This window comes from Myxine glutinosa, chromosome 11 (genome assembly GCF_964187855.1).
Source record: "Myxine glutinosa chromosome 11, kmMyxGlut1.1, whole genome shotgun sequence".
NCBI lineage: Eukaryota > Metazoa > Chordata > Myxini > Myxiniformes > Myxinidae > Myxine > Myxine glutinosa.
The window spans coordinates 21,784,003-21,809,132 of record NC_136271.1 but is presented as its reverse complement, the minus strand read 5'-3'; the positions used below and the strand labels follow the sequence as shown (position 1 = coordinate 21,809,132).

Below are 25,130 nucleotides of genomic sequence, written 5' to 3'. Positions count from 1 at the left end.
GTGCTTCGTCTCGTGCCATTCAATGGACTAGCTCTTCCATGAGCCTCGACGATGCATACAAAAAAGTAGAAGTAAACGTAAAAGAAGTACTAGTGGAAGTAAGTACTAGTACAAGTAGTGGTCTTTTTTGCAGGATTATACTTCCTAGATTCTTTCAGAAATGCATAAAAACATCGATTTGCCATCACAGAAAAACGCCTGTTTTGCACTCGACACCACAACTAGAAATATACTGTTGCAACGAGAACTGTATAGTGAGGTTAAAGTAATGGCTCGGATTGGATGGATTTCTCGTTCTGAAAAATTTGTTGTCTCTAATTATACTTATTCATGCTACACCACAAGATACACAACAACACAACATGCATTTTAAGGCCATTTTCCCTGCTAGAGCGGGGGTTAGCCGTTGTTGTGTGTGTTTTGAGGCAATGTTTTTATGGCCGGATGCCCTTCCTGACGCCAACCCTTTTAGTCGCCTCTTACGACACGCAGGGATACGGTGTACCTATTCTAAACCGGGGTACACACCGGATGTGCTACGCCACAAGATGTGGAATGATAAATGTAAACACAATACAATATTAACATGGCAGATTGACAGTCTTGTAATTTGAGCAAAGTCCAAAAGCATGACCTAAAAAAGTTGATTATAAATCAACCATTAACAAAAATAAAAAATAAACTACTGGTTAAAGTTATTGGATTCAACAATCATAAACCATAAACCAGCCTATTCCAGGCCCCTGACTACCAAAGGCCACCCTCAACTCACGTGGAAGGGTGTTTGACATGCTTGTCACGCTTGCCAAGTGTGGGTTGGCATAACAGAGCATCCAAGGGAATCACACTCACATCAGTCCAGCCAGTGGAAAAAAGAAAAAGGTTTTTACCACAACCAAACAGCCAACTTGGGATTCAACTATATTTGCTTCAAAACTGACACCGAGTAAACCTTAAGATCATAAAACCAGGTGAGATTCCAGTCCATATCCAACAAAACATGAGCTGATAAAACAGCAATCATTATCATGGCAAATAAGGTGTGTATGATAGTCAAATACCATGACGTGACTGAAGCTTCACAGCTCCACTTCACTCTGCACTTCAAAGATACAAGTTTGTTCTAGAGCACCTGTACAACCTTCCGTTGACAGTCAGCAAATGCAAGAAAGACAGCAAAGTGTTGTAAAAACCCCTTCCTTCACAAAGAGACGTCACACATCTCTATGACTAGTATAACTACTTCTTTATTGCTACCTTATTGTGGAGTTGGCTGGGGAATGTGTTTGGCTCAAATCTTTCACAAACAGGCAGACCCGGCATGACATTCAACTGAACGTGCCAGGAGTTTGGAATTTAGCCAGGGCGCTGGTGATAACTAACTTACGCTTCACCAAAGACCCCGTGGGATATATAACCAGTGCTGGCAGACAGGTCCTCCAGTTTAACATCCTTCTGAAGGACGGCACACAGAATGATACATCGCCCTGCTTGTAAAATACCAGGGTTACCCTGCTCAATCAATATGTCTCCCCACATGAATGATTTTATCGCTTGACCAAAAATAGAGGATTTTGCTGCAAAACGTATTTTAATCTGCTTTCAGCTTCTCACATTGCATTCCATCTCAGGTTAAATTCCCGTTTGCAATGTTGATTTGTCCATCGTCTACTGTCATTATAAATAATTGTAATGTACACTGTCTCCTAATGTCAATGTCCGACATGGGATAAACCGACAGACTTCTCCATAAGACTTAGATTACCATTAAAATAAATAAAATTGATACATCACACTTCTTGGGGAAATTCCAATTAACCTCCGCCTCGCGCCCCCCCCCCCCCCCCAAACCCCTCCCCAACATCAAATCTTTAGATGTTACACCTGTGCAATTACAGTTACTATTTTCGATAATGATGTACATTTTTATATCTACAATTCATGTCACCTGAATGAAAATGTACTGTCCCATCATTCATCATGCAACATCACAATGTTCGGAAACATCTACTGTACAATTAAAATGTATGTTGTCCTTTTTCCAACACAAAACCACTATTTCCAAAATTCAAAGGGGAAGCACCATGATTCATCTGACATGGCTGCTGGATTGGGAATCCATTGATGGAGCACATTGATCCTGGTTTCGGTATTAGGGTCACCACTCCAGCCTGGTTCTCCACTGTGCAGTGAAATGCCTCAATGAATGGTGGTTCTAGGACTGACACATGAACACACAAAAAATAGAAAGAATAATTATTTGTGCTAAAAATGTTTCCATCCCTCAATGTTTATTGTGCATCCTCATTATTTGTGCATCTTCAAAATGTTTCCTTTTTTTTTTTACCAATGTCCAAGTCCACTGACCCCTGACTACATCCAATCCTTGTCTTTCCTTCCTGTAAAACAAAAGGCAAATATAAAAAAAAGTCTACAAAACACAAATTAAAACTAAATATAATCAGTAATGCAACAATTCATTCAAATAATTTTTTTTATGTCAAGCTTTTCCACTGAGTTGGCTTGGGAATTGAATCCACACCAGTAGCAATGAAACAAGGCTTTACGCACTCAACCAACAAAATACCAAAAACCCCCAAAAAGTTTTACTTGATCTGAAATTATAGTGAGCTATAAAAACAACAACAAAAAAAAAAGGTAAAGGTGAGTAATTTCGAAAAAAGCCCCCCCAAGCCCTCTCCCTCCCACTGATCTCCCGATGTCCCTGCTCTCCATCTTGTTCCCCCGCTCCCTTTATCATATGTTTTATGTTTTATGTGTCAGTTTGTCTTTTTGTGATCAATGTTAGCTTTTACACGGGCGTCGATCTTGCATACAAAAAAAAAAAAGTCATGGTAAAGTCACGACCCTGAACAAGATCCTGAATAGTGTATATACAGTGCATTCAGAAAGTATTCAGACCCCCTTCACTTTTTTCACATTTTATGTTGCAGCCTTATGCTGAAATCGTTTAAATTCATTTTTTCCCTCATCAATCTACACTCAATACCCCATAATGACAAAGAGAAAACAGGATTTTAGAAAGTTTTGTCAAATTTATTTAAAAATAAAAACTGAAATATTACATATCGTCACGCAACTCCGATTAACACCAGAGTTGCGGATGCCGATCACGAAGGCTTTACTCCCGAGGCGAAAACTCAATGGCGGATTCCAAACCCAAAAGCTACCCCAAGCACGCGGGATGAAGGGGAGCGACGAGAGCCACCGCAGCCTTAACTGTTAAAATCAACCACCCGGAAAACTGCGTTCAGGAATATATACAAAAAATAATATAAGGGTTTATTGGGAAAATCAAGGACAGGAAAAGCACGCGCCGATAATAAAATAAGGTAGCTAAATTAGGACCCCACACACCAGACCTCAACCACAAGACGAGGGGGGATCAAATACGAAAGAAACACGTCTTTTATGTCAAGTGTATTCGCGGAGGCCGCCTTATCTTGTCTTTGTCGTCTTGGTGGCTGCCGTCCAACACCGCTCCGTCCGGCCCGATCGCACACCACGAGGTCCCTCGCTCCAAGTCCCACAAGGCCTCACTCCAAGCACCAATCACCACGAGGTCGACAGCAGGACAGCGAGCTCCACTCGGGCTACTCCTCAGTCCAACACGGGTCGGGTTCTCCGAACGACTCGACCGGACCGCTCAAAACAACTCCCCGTATCGACTCGACTGCGCAATGGCGTTCGACAACTGGCGTTCAGCAACTCCCTATGGCTCCACTGCCAACTCTGCGAACTGCCAACTCAACTCGGGCTCTCTCTCTGCACTCGGGATCTGCCAACTCTCCTCGTGCGCACCTCAAACGAACTCTCTCGTTCCGAACTCTAACTTGTCTCAGGATCTCCGATCTAAACTGCGAACTGCACACACGAACTGCTCCCCTTCTGAACTCGAACTATCAACTCGAAAATGGCGCTCGGCCCTCGGCCCTCGTTAATATCCCCAGCCGGTGACGTCAGCATTGGCGCACTCCCAACCAATCAGAGCCTCCACCGACTCGCCTGGTGTACGCCCACTGCGTCTCACTTCCGCGCGCTCTTGTTTTTGGTCTTATAGCATGTGCTATGCGAGGTGGATAGGCCTGTCGGAGGTGTAATGGTGGCGGCCGTGTGGCGTTGTTCTGGCCTGATTTCTTCCTAGGTCATGTCGGGAGGTGGGGGGGGGGGGGGGGTGGGGGTGGGGGGGGGGGAGGGCGTTACTTAGTGTTGTACTAAGGGATCCTACCTAAGTGTCTAAGTGGTGTGCAGTGCCAAAATGGACAGAGGTTTGGCTAACCAGGTGAGGACACACAGGGGCTTATTCTTAATCCCTACACTACCTATCACTCGAATCGCCTGGTAGATTCACAATTATACATCTTAACCGACAAAACGCCTACACATGAAATTATTACAGGTAGTTGTTCCTTACAGGGTGTTTGTGACATCTCGAAGCATGTTACCTATTCAGCTCTATTCTGCTTTACATATCACTACGCAAATTCATAACAATACATTGACATAAGTATTCAGACCATTAACTCGGTACTTAGTTGAAGCACCTTTGGCAGCGATTACAGCCTCGAGTCTTCTTGGGTATGACGCGACAAGCTTTGCACACCTGGATTTGGGGATTTTCTGCCATTCTTATCTCCAGATCCTCTCAAGCTCTGTCAGGTTGGATGGGGACCGTCGGTGGACAGCCATTTTCAGGTCTCTCCAGAGATGTTCGATTGGGTTCAAGTCAGGGCTCTGGCTGGGCCACTCAAGGACCTTCACAGAGTTGTCCCGAAGCCACTCCTGCATTGTCTTGGCTGTGTGCTTAGGGTCATTGTCCTGTTGGAAGGTGAACCTTCAGCCCAGTCTGAGGTCCTGAGTGCTCTGTTTCAGGTTTCCATCAAGGATATCTCTCTACTTTGCTCCTTCAACCCTGACCAGTCCCCCCCAGTCTCTGCTGCTGAAAAACACCCCCACAGCATGATGCTGCCACCACCATGCTTCACCGTTGGGATAGTATTGGGCAGGTGATGAGCGGTGCCTGGTTTCCTCCAGACATGACGCTTAGAATTGAGGCCAAACAGTTCAATCTTTGTTTCATCAGACCACAGAATCTTGTTTCTCACAGTCTGAGAGTCCTTTAGGTGCTTTTTTGCAAACTCCAAGCAGGCTTTCATGTGTCTTTCACTGAGGAGAGGCTTCCGTCTGGCCACTGCCATAAAGCCCAGATCGGTGGAGTGTTGCAGTGATAGTTGTCCTCCTCGAAGTTTCTCCCATCTCCACACAGGATCTCTGGAGCCCAGCCAGAGTGACCATCGGGTTCTTGATCACCTCTCTTACCAAGGCCCTTCTCCCCTGATTGCTCAGTTTGGCCGGGCGGCCAGCTTTAGGAAGAGACCTGGTTGTTCCAAACTTCTTCCATTTAAGAATTATGGAGGCCACTGTGCTCTTGGGAACCTTCAATGCAGCAGAATTTTTTTTGTAGGCTTCCCCAGATCTGCGCCTCGACACAATCCTGTCTCTGAGCTCTGCAGGCAGTTCCTTCGACCTCATGGCTTGGTTTTTGCTCTGATATGCATTGTCAGCTGTGAGACCTTATATAGACAGGCGTGTGCCTTTCCAAATCATGTCCAATCAATTGAATTTACCATAGGTGGACTCCAATCAAGGTGTAGAAACATCTCAAAGATGATCAAAAGAAATGTGAGGCACCTGAGCTAAATTCACATGTCATAGCAAAGGGTCTGAATACTTATGTCAATGTGATATTTCACTTTTTTTCTTTTTAATAAATTTGCAAAACTTTCTAAAATTCTGTTTTTTCTTTGTCATTATGGGGTATTGAGTGTAGATTGATGAGGGAAAAAAAGAATTTAAACGATTTCAGCATAAGGCTGCAACATAACAAAATGTGAAAAAAGTAAAGGGGTCTGAATACTTTCTGAATGCACTGTATTGTATTGCAAGACAAACATTTTGCCAAATTGTGAATACTAGGGCATGCCCGTACTATATATAAGCTAGGACGTGCCCGTACGTGGGTGCCCGTTCCTTGCCAAAAAAAAAAAAAAAAAAAACATGAATGGTTTGGTCCATTCGCAACGACCACAGAACCCCCCCCTCTATTTACATGCAATGGTTTGGTCCAAAGCGAACGGTTTGGTCCATTCGATGTGATTCGATGATTCGATGTGAATGGTTTGGTCCATTCGCAACGACCACAGAACCCCCCCCCTCTATTTACATGAATGGTTTGGTCCATTCGCAAAGCCAAAGCGAACGACCACAGAACCCCCCCCCTCTATTTACATGAATGGTTTGGTCCATTCGCAAAGCCAAAGCGAACGACCACAGAACCCCCCCCCCCCCTCTATTTACATGAATGGTTTGGTCCATTCGCAACGGCAAAGCGAACGGCGAACGGCTAAATCGCCATAGCTCGGTAAGTACTTGTCCGATTAATTTCAAACCTTGAAAAGGCACATCCTCGGGTCCCCAGCAATATACCTGGCAAGTTTCAAGTATATCGGACCGGTAGTTGTCGAGAAACAGCGGTCACAGACAAACAGACAAACGTACAAACGTACAAACGTACAGACAGAGATTACTGGAATTATAGATAGATACCGATGAAGGTAAAAGTTTTAATTCCATTCTCTGCATGCCAGCCAATGAAACAATCTTCATTGGCTTGACCAATCCAGCAAATAGATTTGATAGTTCAGTTCAGTCAACCCAGACATTTTTGATTCACTGCCAAACAACTAACTAGTCATGAAAATCCTTCAGGAAGCAGGTTACAATAATTTGTTGCATGAGACAAATAAGTGGGATAGTAACACGAGAATGAACAAAAATTAGAACAAAAAAAAAGACAAACCAGACCTACATTTAAATAATATCAATGGAAAATCACAGATGACCTTTTCTCCAAAACGTTAACTTTCATTTATGCTTATTAAATGAATGAAAATAAAGACAACTGAGTTATGGTGAAAATTTATGAAAGGTGCAGGATAATGCAGGACAATAATGAGAAACACAAAATGAAATGCATTGCAAAGAGCTCACGCAGGCTTACTCTGAAAAAGTGGATGGCAATGCCTGTGCTCAGTGGCTCCTCCCCAACAGCAACAAGATGCGGGAGCTGCGAAGCAAGAACCAGGCCGACTGGGCGACGATCAATAGCCACTGTGAACTCGTCAAGAACCGCACGTGCATCTTTCCATCGGTCTAACCAATCACGGGTCATTATCTCAACCTGCAATCACAAATGTTTTTCTCAAAACATTAAATTGGTTAACATAAATGTAATCTCAACAAAGTAAGAGATTTTGTGAAGAAAAAAATAATAATAAAAATTAAACACCACAAAAACACGCATACAGTCAAAAGATTAGGTACTTTACTGTTGTACCTGACACTTAAGAATGTACTTCAACTTTTATATACATACATAAGTTCAAAACACACCTGGTCACAAGTGTGCCGCACTGACCGGGTCCTCAGTCGAGGTCCTCAGCATCATACCGTTTCGGCCCTTCAACCTCGATACGGTCAGCGAAGGTGGGCAAGCAGGGGCACATACACATCCACATGCAGCAACTACATCTGGATGGGTACATACCCCCACCCCCAGCCAGTGCGAACACAGACTACAACAGCAACACCTCCACATACAGAATCCACAGCACCAAACAAACATGGTGGAACACTCAAACACCCACGTTTATACCCTTCACCACTCACCAACAAAACACACCAGATCATTCATACACACACATACACACATAACACCAACCAACCACCTCTCCTTACAACATACACCACTGAACATACAAAAACACAGACACTCATGCAAAAATTCATTCATGCAAAAGCACACACTCTCACCCACTCACTCACTCACATACACAAAATAAGAAATAATAATAATAACCAAAAAAAAGAAAATAAATAAAAACCACACACAACCAACCACATACCCTCACCAACATGCACCACTCATGCAAACATGCAAAACCATTCATGCAAAACCACACCCACTCATGACCCACTCCTGCAACACACACACACACACACACACACACACACACACACACACACACACACACACACACACACACACACACACACACACACACACACACACACACACACACACACACACACACACCTCCATTTCTATTCCGTAACCTCAACCTACACCGTTCGACGTGCCTCCATAAACTTCCTCCATATCCAAAATGAGCCTTTCAAGGCAACCTGGCCACCTTGTCACACATCCTCCTTCTTTCTGTCCCACACACTCCAAGCCGAACAAGAAATGCAGAAAAGGAATTGCCAATATGTCCTCCACACCCCACCTCAAATGGCTGACACGAAACTCGCCAACCCTTCTCCCGACACTCTGCCTCCAGCTCACTGTACTTTCCTCTCTTCCTCTCGTGCACCTCCTCCATGTTCTCTTCCCAAGGTACAGACAATCCCCCTAAGATGACCTGTCTTGTTGCACCTGACCAAATGACAATGTCAGGCCGCAACCTTGTCACACAGATCTCCTCGGGGAATACCAATTGTGGCTTTAGTTGTGCCACCACCTGCCAATCACAAGCATCTGACAGCCCTCTTGCTTTCCACCTCCTCCTCTTTCCACCTCTTACCACTTGGCCCTCCTTGACAAACCACACCTCTCCCCCATCAGTCTCCTTCTCCACTCCTCTATCTCGACCTCAGCACCTCTTGTTGCACCATCTGCACCACCACCGCCAGCACCTGATCATGTCACCACCTGTGTTGTCCTGCTGCCAATGCTACTGAACATGCACTCAGTGCATGCTGCATCATAAACATATACAGTCAGAACAAATGTGAAATGAATGAATGATCGTTTTAAGGCCATTTCCCCGCTAAAGCAGGGGTTAGCCTTGCGGGCCCCATGACAATCATGGTTCCCTGTTTGAGGCAATGTTTTTATGGCCGGATGCCCTTCCAAACGCCAACCCTTAGTCGCGTCTTATGACACGCAGGGATACGGTGTACCTATTCTAAATCGGGGTACACACCGGGATCATTCATCCCAGTAAGCTGGTTCAAGTCAGAGCAAGTGTAATGCCTCTTATTTTATTTCTAATGAAATATTGTTATGCGGAATGGGGGTTTAGGGGGGTGGGGGTTCCATAGCCAGACTATGGTAATTGTGTAACATGGCCCATGTGTTTCGAGCAGGTTAGATTGCGACGTATCAGGGATCTGTCAGAGGAAGTTGTTTTGTCACACATGACGCTGAGGAGGCGGCGAATATATTTTATAGTCAGTGATATTGTATGCGTAAACACCTCGTTTGCAGGCGGGGCCAGGTGAAGACTTCATGTCACAAAAAGTGTCACATACTTCAAAAAAGGCCGTTACAATCTCTCAAGCCGATGTGTGCAAGCAATGGTGGTGTAGTGTGCTGTAGGGCCCGGAAGCAGAGAAAGATGATTTTCATTGTGACAACCCGAATAAAAAAAACCTTCTCCACAGCATACTGAATTTTTTTTTGTCATTTTGCCAATACATACATGTATAGTTCCTTACACCCAGGACGGAAAGTGCTATTAACTAACTAGCATTACAGAAGGTATTACTGAGCTCATTGGTACTAGGCTGGGAAAGTTTGCTCTGTATTGCAAGACAATGCATATAAGAACCAATACCAAATCATCTTCAAGGGAGATTGCAGTTTACTCTGCACACTACACCACTACCAGGATAATAGGAAAAAAACAATGAGGATACAAATGATAAGTAGTAATAACAAAGGTTAAAACAACAGTTTGTGAGAAGTACATAATCAACTTACCTTTGTGTCACTGCTGTGAAGCATCTCAATCAGGCTCCTTGGTGGTGGATTCAGGACTCTCTGAAATGACAAACACAAGTAACTCCACAAGTAAACATTTGTCATTTCTACCATCATGTTCTCCCAATTTTTTATTTTATTTTATGAATGACGTGCAGAGGAAGCGACATGTCCATAACCAAAGAAGCACTCCCATCCTCCCCCCTGCAACAAAAACTATACCTGGCACACCACCCTAGGTTACTGAAAATTGTATGTCCTTCAAGGAGCAATGATTAAAAAAAAAATCATTACAGTAGCAGGAAATGTCTTATCATATTACATTACTATTCTACATAATGGCCAGGGTATCTTGTCATGATAATAATCGACAGATAACTAATGGTGGTGAAACAACTAAGTGAAAGCTCAGCAGCTCTGGCAGTAAACACGACAACACCACACACCTCAGCAGATTACATTATCCATATACATATTGTAACAGCCGTGGCCCGTTCTGGTTAAATGGTTAGAGTTCGGCGGGTCATGTCAAAATGACGGCAACCGCCAGCGAAGTCCACAGCCCCGAGCAAGTTCCTGGACCTGTTTTGGATCCGTTTGTCATGTCACAATATTCGTTGGGGCGGCCGTGTAATTACCCTGCGCTCGTGAAGCGAAAAGCAGGGTTAGGTATTTGGTTGCGTACGTGTGACGTACGTGTCTGCATTTTTAAAATTCATTTTATCGGCAACGGTTAGTCCGATTGACACGGAATTTTACCATCGGAGTGCCTCTGCCTGTAGAAATGATTAATTCATAATTATGACGTCATAGGTCACGTGGTACGGAAGCCATCTTAGAAAAACGTTACACCTCTATATCTCCCAAACCGCTCAATGGAGAAAATTGAAACATGGCTCATTGTCAAGTACTTCCAATGGGGAACTAGATATGTTGATGATGTCATCGGTGCCTTCATTATGACGTCATAATTCGACAAGTGCAACACATCATCTGATCAGTATGAAAAAAAAATTTCCTCTGCAACTAAGTCTGATGGACACAAAATTTGTACCATAGGAGCAGCTCCTCCTGTATAACATTTTAATGATAATTATGACATCATAGCTCAAGTGCTACAGGCACCATCTTGGAAAAAATTTGTACCTCTATATCTCTGAAACCACTCAATGCAAAAATATGAAACATGGCTCATTGTCAAGTACTCCGCATGGGGAATAAGAGGTGTTGGTGATGATGTCATCGGTGCCTTCGTTATGATGTCATAATTCGACAAGTAAACGCTTCATCCGATCAGTACGAATTATTTTCTCTCCAACTGTTGGTCTGATGGACACCAAATTTTCACCATAGGAGCGCCTCCTCCTGTAGAATATTTTAATGATAATTATGATGTAATAGGTCACGTGGTACAGGTGCCATCTTGAAAAACCGAAAAACGTTGTACCTTTATATCTCCAAAACCGCTCCATGGAAAAATTGAAACGTGGCTTATTGTAAAGAACTCCGCATGGGGAATAGGTGTTGTTAACGATGACGTCATTGATGTCATTATGACATCATAATTTCACAGGGGCAATGCTTTGTCTGATCAATTTGAAATGTATTGAGAGTGATCTATGCAACAATTATGTTGAAGAATATATATTTATGATGTAATCGCTCACATGGCCTGACAGTCATATTGGATCAAATTTTAGAAAACCTTCAAAAACAGAAGGGTTGTCTCGCACCAAGTTGACTGCACACAGTGCGCAGGGGTTAAGTATTCTATGAATACAATCTAGTTAATCGAGTGATGTCAATATTTTGGTAATGACACCAAAATCACCAAATGAGATCACCACAACGAGCAGAATTCAACCCTGAGACCAGATACATTTATTTAACAAGTAAATGGCATGGGAGAAGGATTACAAGAAGCAACAAGAAAGGGCAATCAGAGATTGCAGACCCTCACCAGGACTTGTTTTGTGTGGTCTATTTTGTGTGGCAAATAAATGGAAGGATGTACTAAATGAAAGGTTATTGATGGCAAATGAAAGGTCTAAATGGTCTAGTTGTAAAGGTCAAATGGTTTGAAGGTCAAAATGGGTCTAAAGGGTCGAAATGGTCCAAAGTGTTTCAAGGGTCTTAAGGGTGTAATTTAAGGTCTAATGGGTCATAATTGTCTGAAGGTCTAATATATATTTCACAATACATCTAAAGGGTCTTAAACATCTAAAAGGGGTCTACGGGGAATTAAAAGACATGAAAGGTGTGAAGTTCTAAACGATAGTAAGGAGTCTAAGGTTATTCGGGGTTCTAAATGGTCGAAAAGTATGTAAAGGGTCTTCGAGATCTAAGGGTTCTAAAGGGTGTATCAGGGTCTATCATGTCTTAAAGGGCCTGAAGGGGTCTGAAAGTGTTCGGGTTCTAAAGGGTGTTAGGGTTCTAAAGGGTGTTTTGGGGTTCTAAAGGATATTTTTGGGTTCTCAAGGGCGTTTGGGTTCTAAAGGGTGTTTTTGTTCTAATAGTGACCTGATATGGAAATCCTGTTCAAATTTCAAGTCAATCAGATGAAAAATTACGATTTTAGAAATTAAACCTCAAGATGGCCTTTGACCTCAAAAACAATAGGCTTTTCAGTTGTGACTACCTCTACAGTTTCGTAAAGTTTCATGACAATCGGTTTAGAATTGTGATCTGTCGGCGATTGAAAGACAGACAAACAGAATAACGAGAAAGATGTCATGCAGACTGCAGAGCATGATATTTTCAAAATCCATCCCCCCCACCCCCCACCCCACCCCCAAAGAAAAGGTTGACATGGATACATCAAATAATCTATTTCATCAAGATTAGAATTGACAATCTAAATCAAAGCTCAGGACAATTGGATGAAAATTGACGATTTTCAGATGAAAATAGATAATTTTAGGTTGGTTTTGAGTTGAGCTTTGACCCTTTGACCCTTTGACCTTCAAAATCGTTACTTTCCCAATTCAGTGACCCAATATTCAAATCCTGTTCAACTTTCAAGACAATCAGGTGAAAAATGATGATTTTAGAAATATTACCTCAAAATGACGTTTGACCTCCAAATCAGTCACAAAATCAGAAAAATTAATTTAAAAACATAAAAGTAGAATATCTTGGTTGGATAAGTGTCTAAACCCTTATAATAGCAATTGTAAATTATCTCAGGTGAAACCAATCACCTTCAAAATTACACAGCAAGGTAATTGGCCTCCACTTGTGCTAAATTGTAGTGATTCTGATTATTTCAGAATAAAATCAGCTGTTCCTGTAGGTTTCCTCTGCTGGGTAGTGCATTTCACAGCAGAGCAGGACCTATGAGCACGAAGGACCTTTCAAAAGACCTCCAGGATAAAGTTGTGGAAAGGCACAGATCAGGGGATGGGTATAAAAATATTTCAAAGGCCTTGAATATCCCTTGGAGCACAGTCAAGACAATCATTAAGAAGTGGAAGGCGTATGGATACCACCAAGACCCTGCCTAGATCAGGCCGTCCCTCCAAACTGGATGACCAAGCAAGGAGGAGACTGATCCGAGAGGCCACCGAGAGGCCAATGGCAACTTTGAAAGAGCTACAGGCCTTTATGGCAAAGACCGGTCACTGTGTGCATGTGTCAACAATATCCCAATCACTCCACAAGTCTGGCCTGTATGGTAGGGTGGCAAGAAGGAAGCCATTACTCAAGAAAGCCCACCTTGAGTCCCGTTCGAGGGTGGCAAAAAAACACTCGGGAGAGATTCTGAAGCCATGTGGCAAAAAGATTTGTGTTTTGACGAAACCAGGATGGAGCTTTTTGGCCCAAATGCAAAATGTTACATTTGGCACAAACCCAGCACAGCACATTACCCAAAGAATACCATCCATACTGTGAAGTATGGTGGTGGCAGCCCAATCAAGGTGTGCAAAGTTGGTAGAGACCTGTCCCAACAGACTCACAGCTGTAATTGCTGCCAAAGGTGCTTCCACCAAGTATTAACTCAGAGGGGTGGACACTTATTCAACCAAGATAGTTTAGTTTAGTATTTTAAATTCATTTTCTGAAATATGTAGATTTGTTTTTTACTTGGAAGTTGTGAGTTACGGTGTGTAAATAAAGGTGGAAAAAAAACTGATTTAATTCCAGGCTAGAAGGCAACAAAAGGTGAAAAATTTGAAAGGGGGTGTAGACTTTCTATAGGCACTGTGCCTCTAAACTCAAATCAACTTTGTCATGACATATACTGCCCTTTTTCTTAAGGAATCCTCTTGAAAAAGTGAATTCACTCAAACATTTGGGTTTCACTGGCAGCCATGATATTGGACAATCCACACTTTCAAGTTGGCCTCCAAAGCCAGTCGCTGACTGAGCATAATCCATTGTGCAAAGTCCTTCCTTGGCACACCTGAACTCCTATCCTCCTACATGGCCTTCATCCACAGCTTGATAGAGTACTGTCCCACGCACACCCCCGGGTTTGTGACCCTGCCTCACACCTTGTTCAGCTTGACGCCATGTTAACCGAGGCCTTCAAGGTTATTGGAATCTCCAAAGATAAAGCTGAGTCCATGGCCCTATCACTTTCACAACACAGACAGGTCTGTGTTCTCTTCGTCTTCTACCACCTCCTTTCTGCACGTCTCTGTGCACCCTCTGCCATCTGTGCTCTGCACCTCTCCCACCCTCCCCCCCACTCAACACCTCCATCAAACAGGTGTATGCAGGGTACACACGTTGTCAGCCAGTAACCTCTTTCTGGTGAAACTCCCAAAATCGAGAATCACTGCTCACCTCCACTCATTCGTTTCTCTTTATTCCCACATGTGAACCCAACTTCGACATTCTCTTCAATCTCATTATTCCCTCCAGGTCTTCAAGACAGCTGTTCACCACCATCTACAATCACGGTCTTTTCTACCCCCATTAATCCTCCGCAAGCCACCTCTTTTCAAGTTTCCAGTTTTTACTTCCGAATAGTTTTTCCTTTCTGAAAACCTGTATCCATATTGTCCATCCTCTGTGTCCTCCCCTTGCCCTCATGTAATTCTCCTCTATGCTGTCCCTTATCCTTGCTGTTGGTGTTTCCCCCCAATCTTTCTACTTTTCATTTTGTTCTGTTACGTCCTAATCCGTTTGATGTTATAGCTTCTCAATGAGCCTCAACATTGCACACAAACAAAATGGCATCATCCTCCACAAGAATAAGTGTAATGTGCCTGGTTTATAGAGACAAGATCAGAGACACAGGTTCAACAAAGCTTCAGCATGATCGATGGAAGGCAGCCAGGATCAAGAAAATGATTCGTGAGTGGCAAAATAAGATTATGGAGACGGCCAAGCACATGTTCATGATTCCTTTCGGTGCAGTGCCCCATAAGTACGGATGATGTTAAATGATATTCTTCACAAATCTTGACAACAAAACTTTGTGAAACGTTCTATCAAGTGCTGCACACCACACCATTTTTTTTTTATGCCTCCGCCCCCGAAGGCATTATGTTTTTGGGTTGTCCGGGGCTAAACCTCGTTTTTCTCAGCAACCACATGTCCAATTGAGACGAAACCTTCAGGGTAGGAGTGACACCCATGCAGAATGCTTTTATGATAATTGTGATGTCATGTCACGTGGTATGGCAGCTATCTTGGATAAACACAAATAATTTAAAAAAGATTCTCGGAAAACCACTGAATGGAAAAATTTTAAACTTGGCACATTGTCAAGTACTCCCAATGGGGAACAAAAGCATGATAATGATGACATCATAGGTGAAGTGGTATACCAGCCAAAAATGTTTTAATCGAATTCCTTATCCGAAAAATCTAAAATTGCATGCACATGATCTATGACCCATTTGTATTGAAATATTAAATTTATGACATCATAAGTCACATGGTTTGGCAGCCATATTGGATTTAACCAAAAACCTTCATCGATCCCATCTTCTCCCAAACCCCCCCCCCCCACCCCCCCCCCCCCCCCCCCAAAAAAAAAAATCAAAAAAAAAATCCATCGACTCGAAAACTTTACGTACATCATTGACACGGCATGGCGATTAAACAATTATCATGAAAACATCATTGGTCACATGGTGTGGCAGCCATATTGGATTGAAGGGAAATCTTAAATAATTGCATCTCTGAAACCGCTTACCCTATTGATGCGAAATTTTACAAATATCATCTGGTACCATTGCTGCATACAACAACATGCATTTTAAGGCCATTTTCCCTGCAAGAGCGGGGGTTAGCCTTGCGGTCCCCATGACAATCTTCTCCATTTTGCCCTATTTTCTGCATCTCTCCTTGTTAACCCCCTTGCCCGCATTTCTTCTTCCATCATCTTTAGCCATTGCTACATATAGTTTGAAAATGATGTCATAGGTCACGTGGTTTGGCAGCCATCTTGGATAGAAAAACTAACATTATAAGATCAAAACGAAACTTCACAAACGTGATCCCCTTACCACACATATGCAGAGCGTACATTTTAAAAAGTCATATGTCATGTGGTATGGCAGCTATATTAGCTTATAAGCTTGAAAGCCAATATTAAAAAAAATTCCTTCTCTGCAACTGCTTCACTGGTCGATGTGAAAACTGTCATGACTGGTGAAAATGTGATACTTGAAAACAGCTGAATGGATTTAAATCAAACGTTTAATTTTAGGACAGTCAACGAGGGCATCTACCCATTGTGGGACTATGTGGAGGCATATTGGCGACACGGTCGCATTGCTCTAGTCTAGGTTAAATTATAGTTTGAATTTGTAACGGTAATTTGTGGACCCCCTATATCACCAAGGCATGTATTGGTGTAACGTTTGATTCTCATCACTCATATAATAGCAAACCACATCCCTATATCTCAGGTAAAATCATTATACATCTTATTAAACAGCAATGTATAAATATTTCATGAGAGACTGACTGATACTCTGTTACATACTCTGTCAGAGAGTCAGTGCTGCCGAAGCAGTTTATTGGCAAGGGTGATGCTGGGAGTTTTGCCATCCCTCTCCAGCAGTAGATACAGCAGGAAATTGTAATTTGGCCATGGTTCGTGCGATATCTCGCCTACTCTTAGCAAAGGACATCGTGAGATTTTGTCAATCATCAACTAATGATGCCAAAAGGGCCACCAGTTTAACGACCATCCGAGGGAGGCCACACCCATTGATTAATTACCATGCCGGTAAAACATTGGGATGACCGATTTTTAGCTGGGTCGAGATTCGAACCCAAGGTAGACAGCTTAGAGGATCGTGTGCATACCACTAAGCCATCGTGTCAGTTGTAATATTTAATTCCAGCAACATAAAGCCAAGAAGGCAGGCAGAGAGATATTGCGAACTTCACCCCACCTCTCTCCTGAACGGCCTTCAGCAAAACCTCCTGGATTATATTTTCCCAAACTTGAGCATTTGATCCCACAACTTTCCCATGCAGACATCAATTTATCTTTTCGGTTTGAATGTTATTTATGAAGCAACCAGTCCTTGCAATTTTCTTCTTGATCTGTGAGTTATATTCACCATTACTTTTCCACTGCGTCTCAACATTTAAAAAAACAACAACATTTATTAAGAAATGCCATGAAATTAAACTTAAACTTCTAACTTAGTCATTATAAAAAGTGGCCATCTTTCAACTTTTATAAAGATCGATTTAGCCTTTCCAGAGATATCAATTTTGGAAATCTATTGGTATTTGGAACTTCAAACCTTGCTGGTATCTTGCATGCAATTATAATAAATGCTCGTTATATAGCATATAATTAATATGAAGATAGATCATTCCTGAAATTTTCATGAACATTTCACAAGTGTTTGCAGAGGTTTTGTGCAATTTGGCCGAAACAATATTGCAATGTAAGAAAGGCAATACTGTATATTGTTCCAATATTTTATTGCCTTCCATGCAGGATTCAGGATTGTATTGCCTCCGTGACAATATTGCAAGGCATGGAAGGCAATATATTGTTCCTATCCCTAAAGTGGCAATTGTCAGCTTTTTTTTTTTTTTTCCATAAGTTACATTGAGTCGTGAAACTTTTATCAAGATTGATTTAGCTTTTCTGGAGATACCAATTTTGCTGGTAAGGTTAAATCTCTGTTATGCCACAAATCCTTCAACTGCCTTTAAGCTGTCTAGCTTGGGTTTGAATAATCAATGTGTGTCATCCCTCGGATGGACGTTTAACTGGGTGCCCAGTCTGCAGACATTAGTTGGTAGACGTTAAAGATCCGATGGTGTCCTTTGCGAAGAACAGGCAGGCTATCGCCGTACCATGAACAAATTCCAAAAAATCCTGCCCAAACCTCAGCTGGGAAGGCAACAGCAAACCACCCAGTATAACCCTTACCAATAAACTACTTCGGCAGCACTGACGCTCTGTACACTGATGCAGGCACATCAGAATCAGAATCCTTAACAAAGTGTGTAAATACATTCAAACAAACACTCAATTAAGAAGCTCTGCAACAAAAAAATTGTTTTAGAAGCCGTTGGATGAACAAATAATTATATGATGAGCAATTTAAACAACGAAATAAAATAAAATAAATCACGGTTTGCATCAAGGTAAAGACCATTTTATGAGAAGTTAGAGAGGAATACCAACATTGACGATAACAATAAAATCACAAATCGTTCTTCAGTGTGTAAACTTACCGGCCCAGCATTCCTCAACAAATCCTTCAACCTTTCCACTTCCTGCCTGAGTTCTCTAATGATCCGAACATTTGGATCCTGAAGCAAAGGTTAAGAAACAATTACATTCAATCACCATTTTCATTTTCATTTTTGCCATTTTCCCTGCAAGAGCGGAGGTTAGCCTTGCGGACCCCATGACAATCTTCTCCATTTTGCCCTATTTTCTGCATCTCCCCTTGTTAACCCCCTTGCCCGCATTTCTTCTTCCACCACCTTTAACCAAGTCTTTCTCGGTCTTCCCCGTCCTCTACTTCCTTTTACATTCATTTCCATCACTCTTCTCAACCAGTCACTTTCATCCTTCCTCAACACATGACCAAACCATCTCAAACTGTTTCTCTTCACAGCATCCATCACAGGCTCTATTCCCATCATCTTTTGCAATTCATCATTTGTCTTCTCTCTCAATGATACTCCACACATCCACCGAACCATTTGCATTTCCACCCTTTCCAGCCTTCGTTTGTTTTTCAAACCAAAAGTGGTGGATTTGACCTCAAAAATAAATATATGATTTTGTCGGACCACGAACTCCACCATTTGATGAAGTTTCATGAAGATCGGGTTAAAATTATGACCTGTAGGCAAGTACAAGTGAACGAACAGACTAAAACAAACAAACACACAAACCAGAGTGATCAACATACTTGTCAAAAACAAGTACAAAAAGTTTTAATTAAAACAAAAGCCGCGTCGATGTTACACAATGCCTAGATGCAGCTGTGCCTATAACGTCGATGTTATAGGCACAGGACATTCCTATTGATTCGATTACTTGATGTTATTTTTGTGCAAAGTGAAAATATATCTCGGCATTTTACCGTCTGTTATTTCAGGCGGTATATAACTGACCATGCCGCGATTAAAAAATATATATATCTCGGCAATTTCCCGTGTGTGGCGACACGTGAACGAAGCTATGCTCCTCTCTCCACATTATTGTGACGACGTATAAATTAAATATTTCATCGTGACGATTGTCATCAAATGGACGAATTTTTAATATATCTCGGCATTTTCCCGTCTTATTTCGGGCGGTGTATGACTGACCATGCCGCGATTTAAACAAAATATATATATCTCGGTATTTTCCCGTCTGTTATTTCGGGTGGTGTATGACTGACCATGCCGCGATTTAAAAAAAAAAATCTCAATGGACTTGAAGTTACAGGCCTTTGAGAATTCATTTCGTTCTATAAAGGGCAACTTTCATCGGATTTTCTTCCTGTTTTTTTTCAACCGAGTCTAAAACTATGTTAGCGACTGTGAAAAATGAAATGATATATCGAATTTGATTTGAAATAAAACTGTGTGAGAGAGGAAGACACCACAGGCCTACAAAACAGGCCTCAAAGCTATGCGAGTTAATAAAATGGTGGATATTTGTTTATATGAAGCCTCTCCCAAAATGGGTGGAGCTATGGTTCCCAGAATGGGTGGAGCTTTGAGGTTTTGTCTTCTCTGCAAGAACAAGAAGAAGAAGAAGAACAAGAAGAACAACAACAACAGCAGAGGGCACTCTATTAGCAGCGTCTGCGACGCGGCTAAAAATGTTTTTTGCCAAGGAACAAACAAAGATTAACGCACAAGACCAACCAATATACTTGAAAAATCTTAGATTTTCGCTAGTAATAAAAATATGGCTTATGTTTATGAGATAATACAAATTTCCTGTACCTCATTCACACGTGGCCTGTTGACAATGCTCTTGGCCCGTGCTGCATACCGCAACGTACTCATTGTCTCACTGAAGGATGAACTTGAAGGAGAGATCGCTGCACATGCAAACAGATTATGGGGCAAGCCAGCATATGCAGGTGAAGAATAGCTCAGATAAAAGCAGTCAATGTTTCTATGGAAGAAATAAAACACGAAACTACACTGAAGCAAATGGTGGATTTATCTGCAGTTAAAGAGGAAAAGGTGCTGATGTGTTGGGCTTTTCCCTACGTCGAGGCAAAACAGAAGACGGGAAACAGGAAGAGGTTGGTAATATTGGGTAGGTGACTTCACCAATGACTTGACACAGGTAAAGCCACTGTCACACCTTGACGTTTTAGCCAGCGTATGCCGACGTATGAAAAATTTGGCTACGTTAAGAGCACGCTGAAGCACGCTGGCATACGTCATAGTACACCAAGCTCGTCGACAAATTTCGTGCATGCACAAAATTTGTCGACGTATGCCAGCGTATGACTCACACCAGCACTCAATTTTGATACGTCGGCATACGCTGGCTAAATCGTCAAGGTGTGACAGAGGCTTTAGCAGCACCTACTGATCCAAGGTGCGAGTGCTGCTCTCTCCTCCAAGTCGTGAGACATCCGATTTAAGAATCTTACATCCCCCCTCCATTCACCTAGCTTTTTATCTTTGCCTTTCCAACCCATTTCCTTCTTCCTCTTGTTCACCTTTTAACCAATATGTCACTCATGATGCTCACACCTTGCCTTGAACAAATAGGTATTGCTCATCTGTATCATGTCAAGGGTGTGGTCACTGGTGACCTTACCAACCACATATCAACCACTTCCTCTTTCTCCATCATTCTCTTTTGCTTTGACGTGGGATAAAGCCTGAAACGTCAGCACGTTTTCATCTTTCACGGTGGATAAATAAACCGGTTTTTTTTTGTTTTAATTTCACCTGTATCGCTCACGCAGAGGACTAGTTCTTTACTCGAGTTAGAAACGACATGCTTATGCACTTAGGCTTAGCATTCTGACTGCATATTCAAACGAAAAGAAGTGATAGTGCAATTAGCTCACTCGCCAATACGATGGTCTTCGCATTTCCACCAAGGCTGTCCTTAAGCAACCGAGTGAGCACAGAATCTCGATACGGCACGTAGCAAGGACGACTCGGTCTTCGCCCAGAGATGGAAGAATGCGAGCATCCAGCAGGTGCAGGAGAGATTTGGGAAGCGGTATCTGAAATGTTGTCTTGCCATAAGTTCACATGCTCTGACCCAACACGTGAAGTGCTGAGCATCGAGTTTTCAGCTGTGGTACCAAAGAGGCAACAATGTTAAATATGAGAGCTTTTAGCAACTAAATATGAGATATTATTTCAGGATGTGCTGACGCCATCCATATTAAATATGTGAGGCTTCTAACCAGTAACACTAAGAGTTGAAAGAAGGAAAAACGGGACACCTTAAAACTTGGAATTTAAAAATGGCATACTGTTATTTTTAAAAATGGCAAAAGCTGTTATATTAAAAAAAAAAAAAAAAAACTGTTTTAACTACAGACCCACAACAAGCTGTTATTCTTGTTGAAATAGACATTTGTGTCTTACTTATTGTGTGCAAAGGACATATTCACTGGATATGGTTAGTGTTCAAATCAAAAACAAAAATAAAAAAAACACATACGGGAGTGGGTCACACACACAGGGGAGTGGGTCACACACACAGGGGAGTGGGTCACACACACAGGGGAGTGGGTCATACACACACACACACACACACACACACACACACACACACACACACACATAACCCCCCCTGCCACGACATCCATCATCCTTCAGAGAGACAGCAACAGCCTCTTCCCGATCAGACCTTGAAAAATCACAAGCTGGTTACACTTGGAATATGTCTTTCAATCCTGAAAAATCCCACACACTCACTCTGCAGAAGGACTATCTGGCAAACCCTCCAATCGACTTTTTGAACAATCTTCTTCAGCAAATTCAGTCACTCAAATTTATGGTTCTCATAATCAGCCATGATCTTTTTTGGGCAAACCACATTTTAAAGTTAGCCTCCAAAGCCGATCGTCAACTGGGCATCTTGCATTGTACAAAGTCCTTATTTGGCGCACGTGAACTCCAAAACACTGACAAGGCCTTCATCCACAGCTTGATGGAGCATTATTGCTCTCCCCTTTGGGCTGGTTCCCCTGCCTTACACCTTGTTCAGCTTGACGCCATGGAAACCAAGGCCTTCAAGATCAATGGAAGCCAAGTCTATGGGCCTATCATTTCCCCCTCACAGACAGGTTGGTGATATCTATCTATCTATCTATCTATATCTCTATCTCTATCTCTATCTCTATCTCTATCTCTATCTCTATCTCTCTATCTCTATCTCTATCTCTATCTCTATCTCTATCTCTATCTCTATCTCTCTATCTCTATCTCTATCTCTATCTCTATCTCTCTCTCTCTCTCTCTCTCTCTCTCTCTCTCTCTCTCTCTCTCTCTCTCTCTCTCTCTCTCTCGTGTTGCACCCTCTGCTCGTTACTACCCTGAATACCCCCTCTACTTCCCCAAGTTTTTGCAGGGTGCACATTGTACACCAACAACCCCATTCTGGTGAAAATCCCAAAATCCAGAATCACTGCTCACCTCCACTCATTCGTTCCTCTTATTTTTCTCGCCTGTGGAACCAATTTCTACATTCACTTCAATCTCATTCCTCACACCAGGTCTTCAAGACAGCTGTTCATCATCTCGGATCATACCCCAACCCTCCACACAAAATCATGATTCTTTCTTCCCCCGTTAAGCCAGCCAATCCCCAAGACCAACTCCTTTCAAATTTCCACTTTATTCCTGAGAGTTTGCTTCTGAATCCTTCTTGTCTACCCTGTCCATCCTTCCCTACCCATAATTCCTGTCCATCCTTCCCTACCCATAATTCCTCCCCACTTCCCTTATTTGTCAAATTTTCCCTCTATTTTGCCCTTTAAACCTTCTGTTGGTGCTTCCCCCTCTTTCTACAGTTCCTTTTGTTCTGTTGCGTCCTGATCCGTTCAGTGTTCTCGCTCTTCCATGAGCCTTGACTTTGACAAAAAACCCCAAAAAAATACAATATTACAGCCATTTTTGTACAACATCTTGCCAATATGGAAGCAGTACCGAGTGCTGAAATGACGTTTCCAAGTGTAACGAGGGAGCGATTTATGTTCGCGCCTTCCATAATGCGGGTCCTGCAGAAGTTGGGGTCTGCTCTTTCACTGGTAGGGTGAAAAGGGTGAAGACAGTGTTACGGATCAGTATAAAACATTGTGCTGTCGATTAAAGTTAATTGCATTATTATTTCATCAGAGTATTATAAAACGGTAAAAACATATAATTGTCAGGCAGTCTTCGACCTGATAACTGGAACTGTGGGGAAAAGGATTTGCACTGTGATAAAATAAATGTTTCCATCTAAAGGAATTCAGAGTATTGATAGAAGAAGCTGTGTTTGAGTGGTGAAAAATGTACTCTCAGATGAAGGAATAGTGTACTGAATAAAATAATTATTATGGGCTGTTATATCGGGACTGAACCAAACCAAGACCAGCCCCATTACAAGTACCTTTGGAATAAAAATTCTTGAAATCTCCACCGTCGTTGACCTTGTGCAAGAGATATAATTGCCCTCAAGAGTGCCTCAGACAGTAGGAAAGAGAGAGAAATGTGAACTGAGAGGAGCAACGGCTGTGTGCTACATGTCCTGTGGCAGAAGGAATTTTAAAATCCGGCTCATCCAGTAAAGAAGGAATTAGGAGTGTTGCATGTGAACCAGGACTGGTTCCAAGACTCCAAAGCCCTGATTAAATAACCAGCTTCACCCTGCACCAAAAGTGGATTGTTCTTATCTACTGGCCGGTCTACTCGACGAAACTACCCTGCTGGTCTCGGGGACAACCTCAAAGCAGGCATCTCCTCACTGGCTGCATCGAGACGGCAGCCTGCATGTTCCTTCTCTGTCCCTATCTCTGTCTCTGTCTCTGTCAGCATATGAATGAATGAATGAATGAATGAATGAATGAACGTTTTAAGGCCATTTTCCCCGCTAGAGCGGGGGTTAGCCTTGCGGGCCCCATGACAATCATGGTTCCCTGTTTGAGGCAATGTTTTTATGGCCAGATGCCCTTCCTGACGCCAACCCTTGGTCGCCTCTTACGATGCGCAGGGATACGGTGTACCTATTCTAAATCGGGGTACACACCGTGATCATTCATCCCAGCAAGCTGGTACTCAATTTGCCGACCTCGGAAGGATGACAGGCTGAGTCAACCCCCCTGGCGTTAATTCAGCGATCAATCGGGATTCGAACCCAGGATCCTAGGATCCCAAGCCGGCACCCTAACCGCTAAGCCAACACCAGGGTTTAACAGCATGCAGTACAGAATTAAATTCAAAGTCAATCAGCTTGATCTGTGGACTCGGGTTCATCTGCATACTTCAGTGAGATAACAAGCTCACCCTCTGAGGACTTTTTACAATGTGACTGGCCAGTTGGGTTCAACCTAGATTTAACGTGTTCACAGCTGACCCCTCGCACATTTGAAACTTGATAGTTTATTCTACGAATTGGTTAATTGTGATATATATGTGTGTGTGTATGTATATATATATATATATATATATATATATATATATATATATATATATATATATATATATATATATATATATATATATATATATATATATATACAGTGGAACCTTGACTTACGAGTTTAATTCGTTCTGTGACCGAGCTCGTAACTCAATTTGCTCGTTTCTCAAATCAAATTTCCCCATTAAAATGCATTGAAATGCTATTAATCCGTTCCAGCCCGCCAAAAACCACACC

General features: G+C 42.3%; 1 protein-coding gene across 3 annotated transcripts in view; it reads right to left on the bottom strand.

Moving 5' to 3' along the window:
• The window catches only part of LOC137436480 (uncharacterized), a 110,032-nt gene that overhangs the window by 31,400 nt on the left and 53,502 nt on the right, over window positions 1-25,130 (bottom strand). For all 3 annotated transcript variants that reach the window (XM_078786453.1, XM_078786451.1, XM_078786452.1), the window contains exons 11-18: window positions 23,420-23,517; window positions 21,322-21,555; window positions 20,231-20,328; window positions 18,512-18,589; window positions 9,845-9,904; window positions 7,082-7,261; window positions 2,348-2,399; window positions 2,084-2,221 (exon numbers count right to left, since the gene is read on the bottom strand). In XM_078786453.1, coding sequence (XP_078642579.1) covers window positions 2,084-2,221; window positions 2,348-2,399; window positions 7,082-7,261; window positions 9,845-9,904; window positions 18,512-18,589; window positions 20,231-20,328; window positions 21,322-21,555; window positions 23,420-23,517 — 938 coding nt within the window. The remainder of the gene's footprint in view (window positions 1-2,083; window positions 2,222-2,347; window positions 2,400-7,081; window positions 7,262-9,844; window positions 9,905-18,511; window positions 18,590-20,230; window positions 20,329-21,321; window positions 21,556-23,419; window positions 23,518-25,130) is intronic.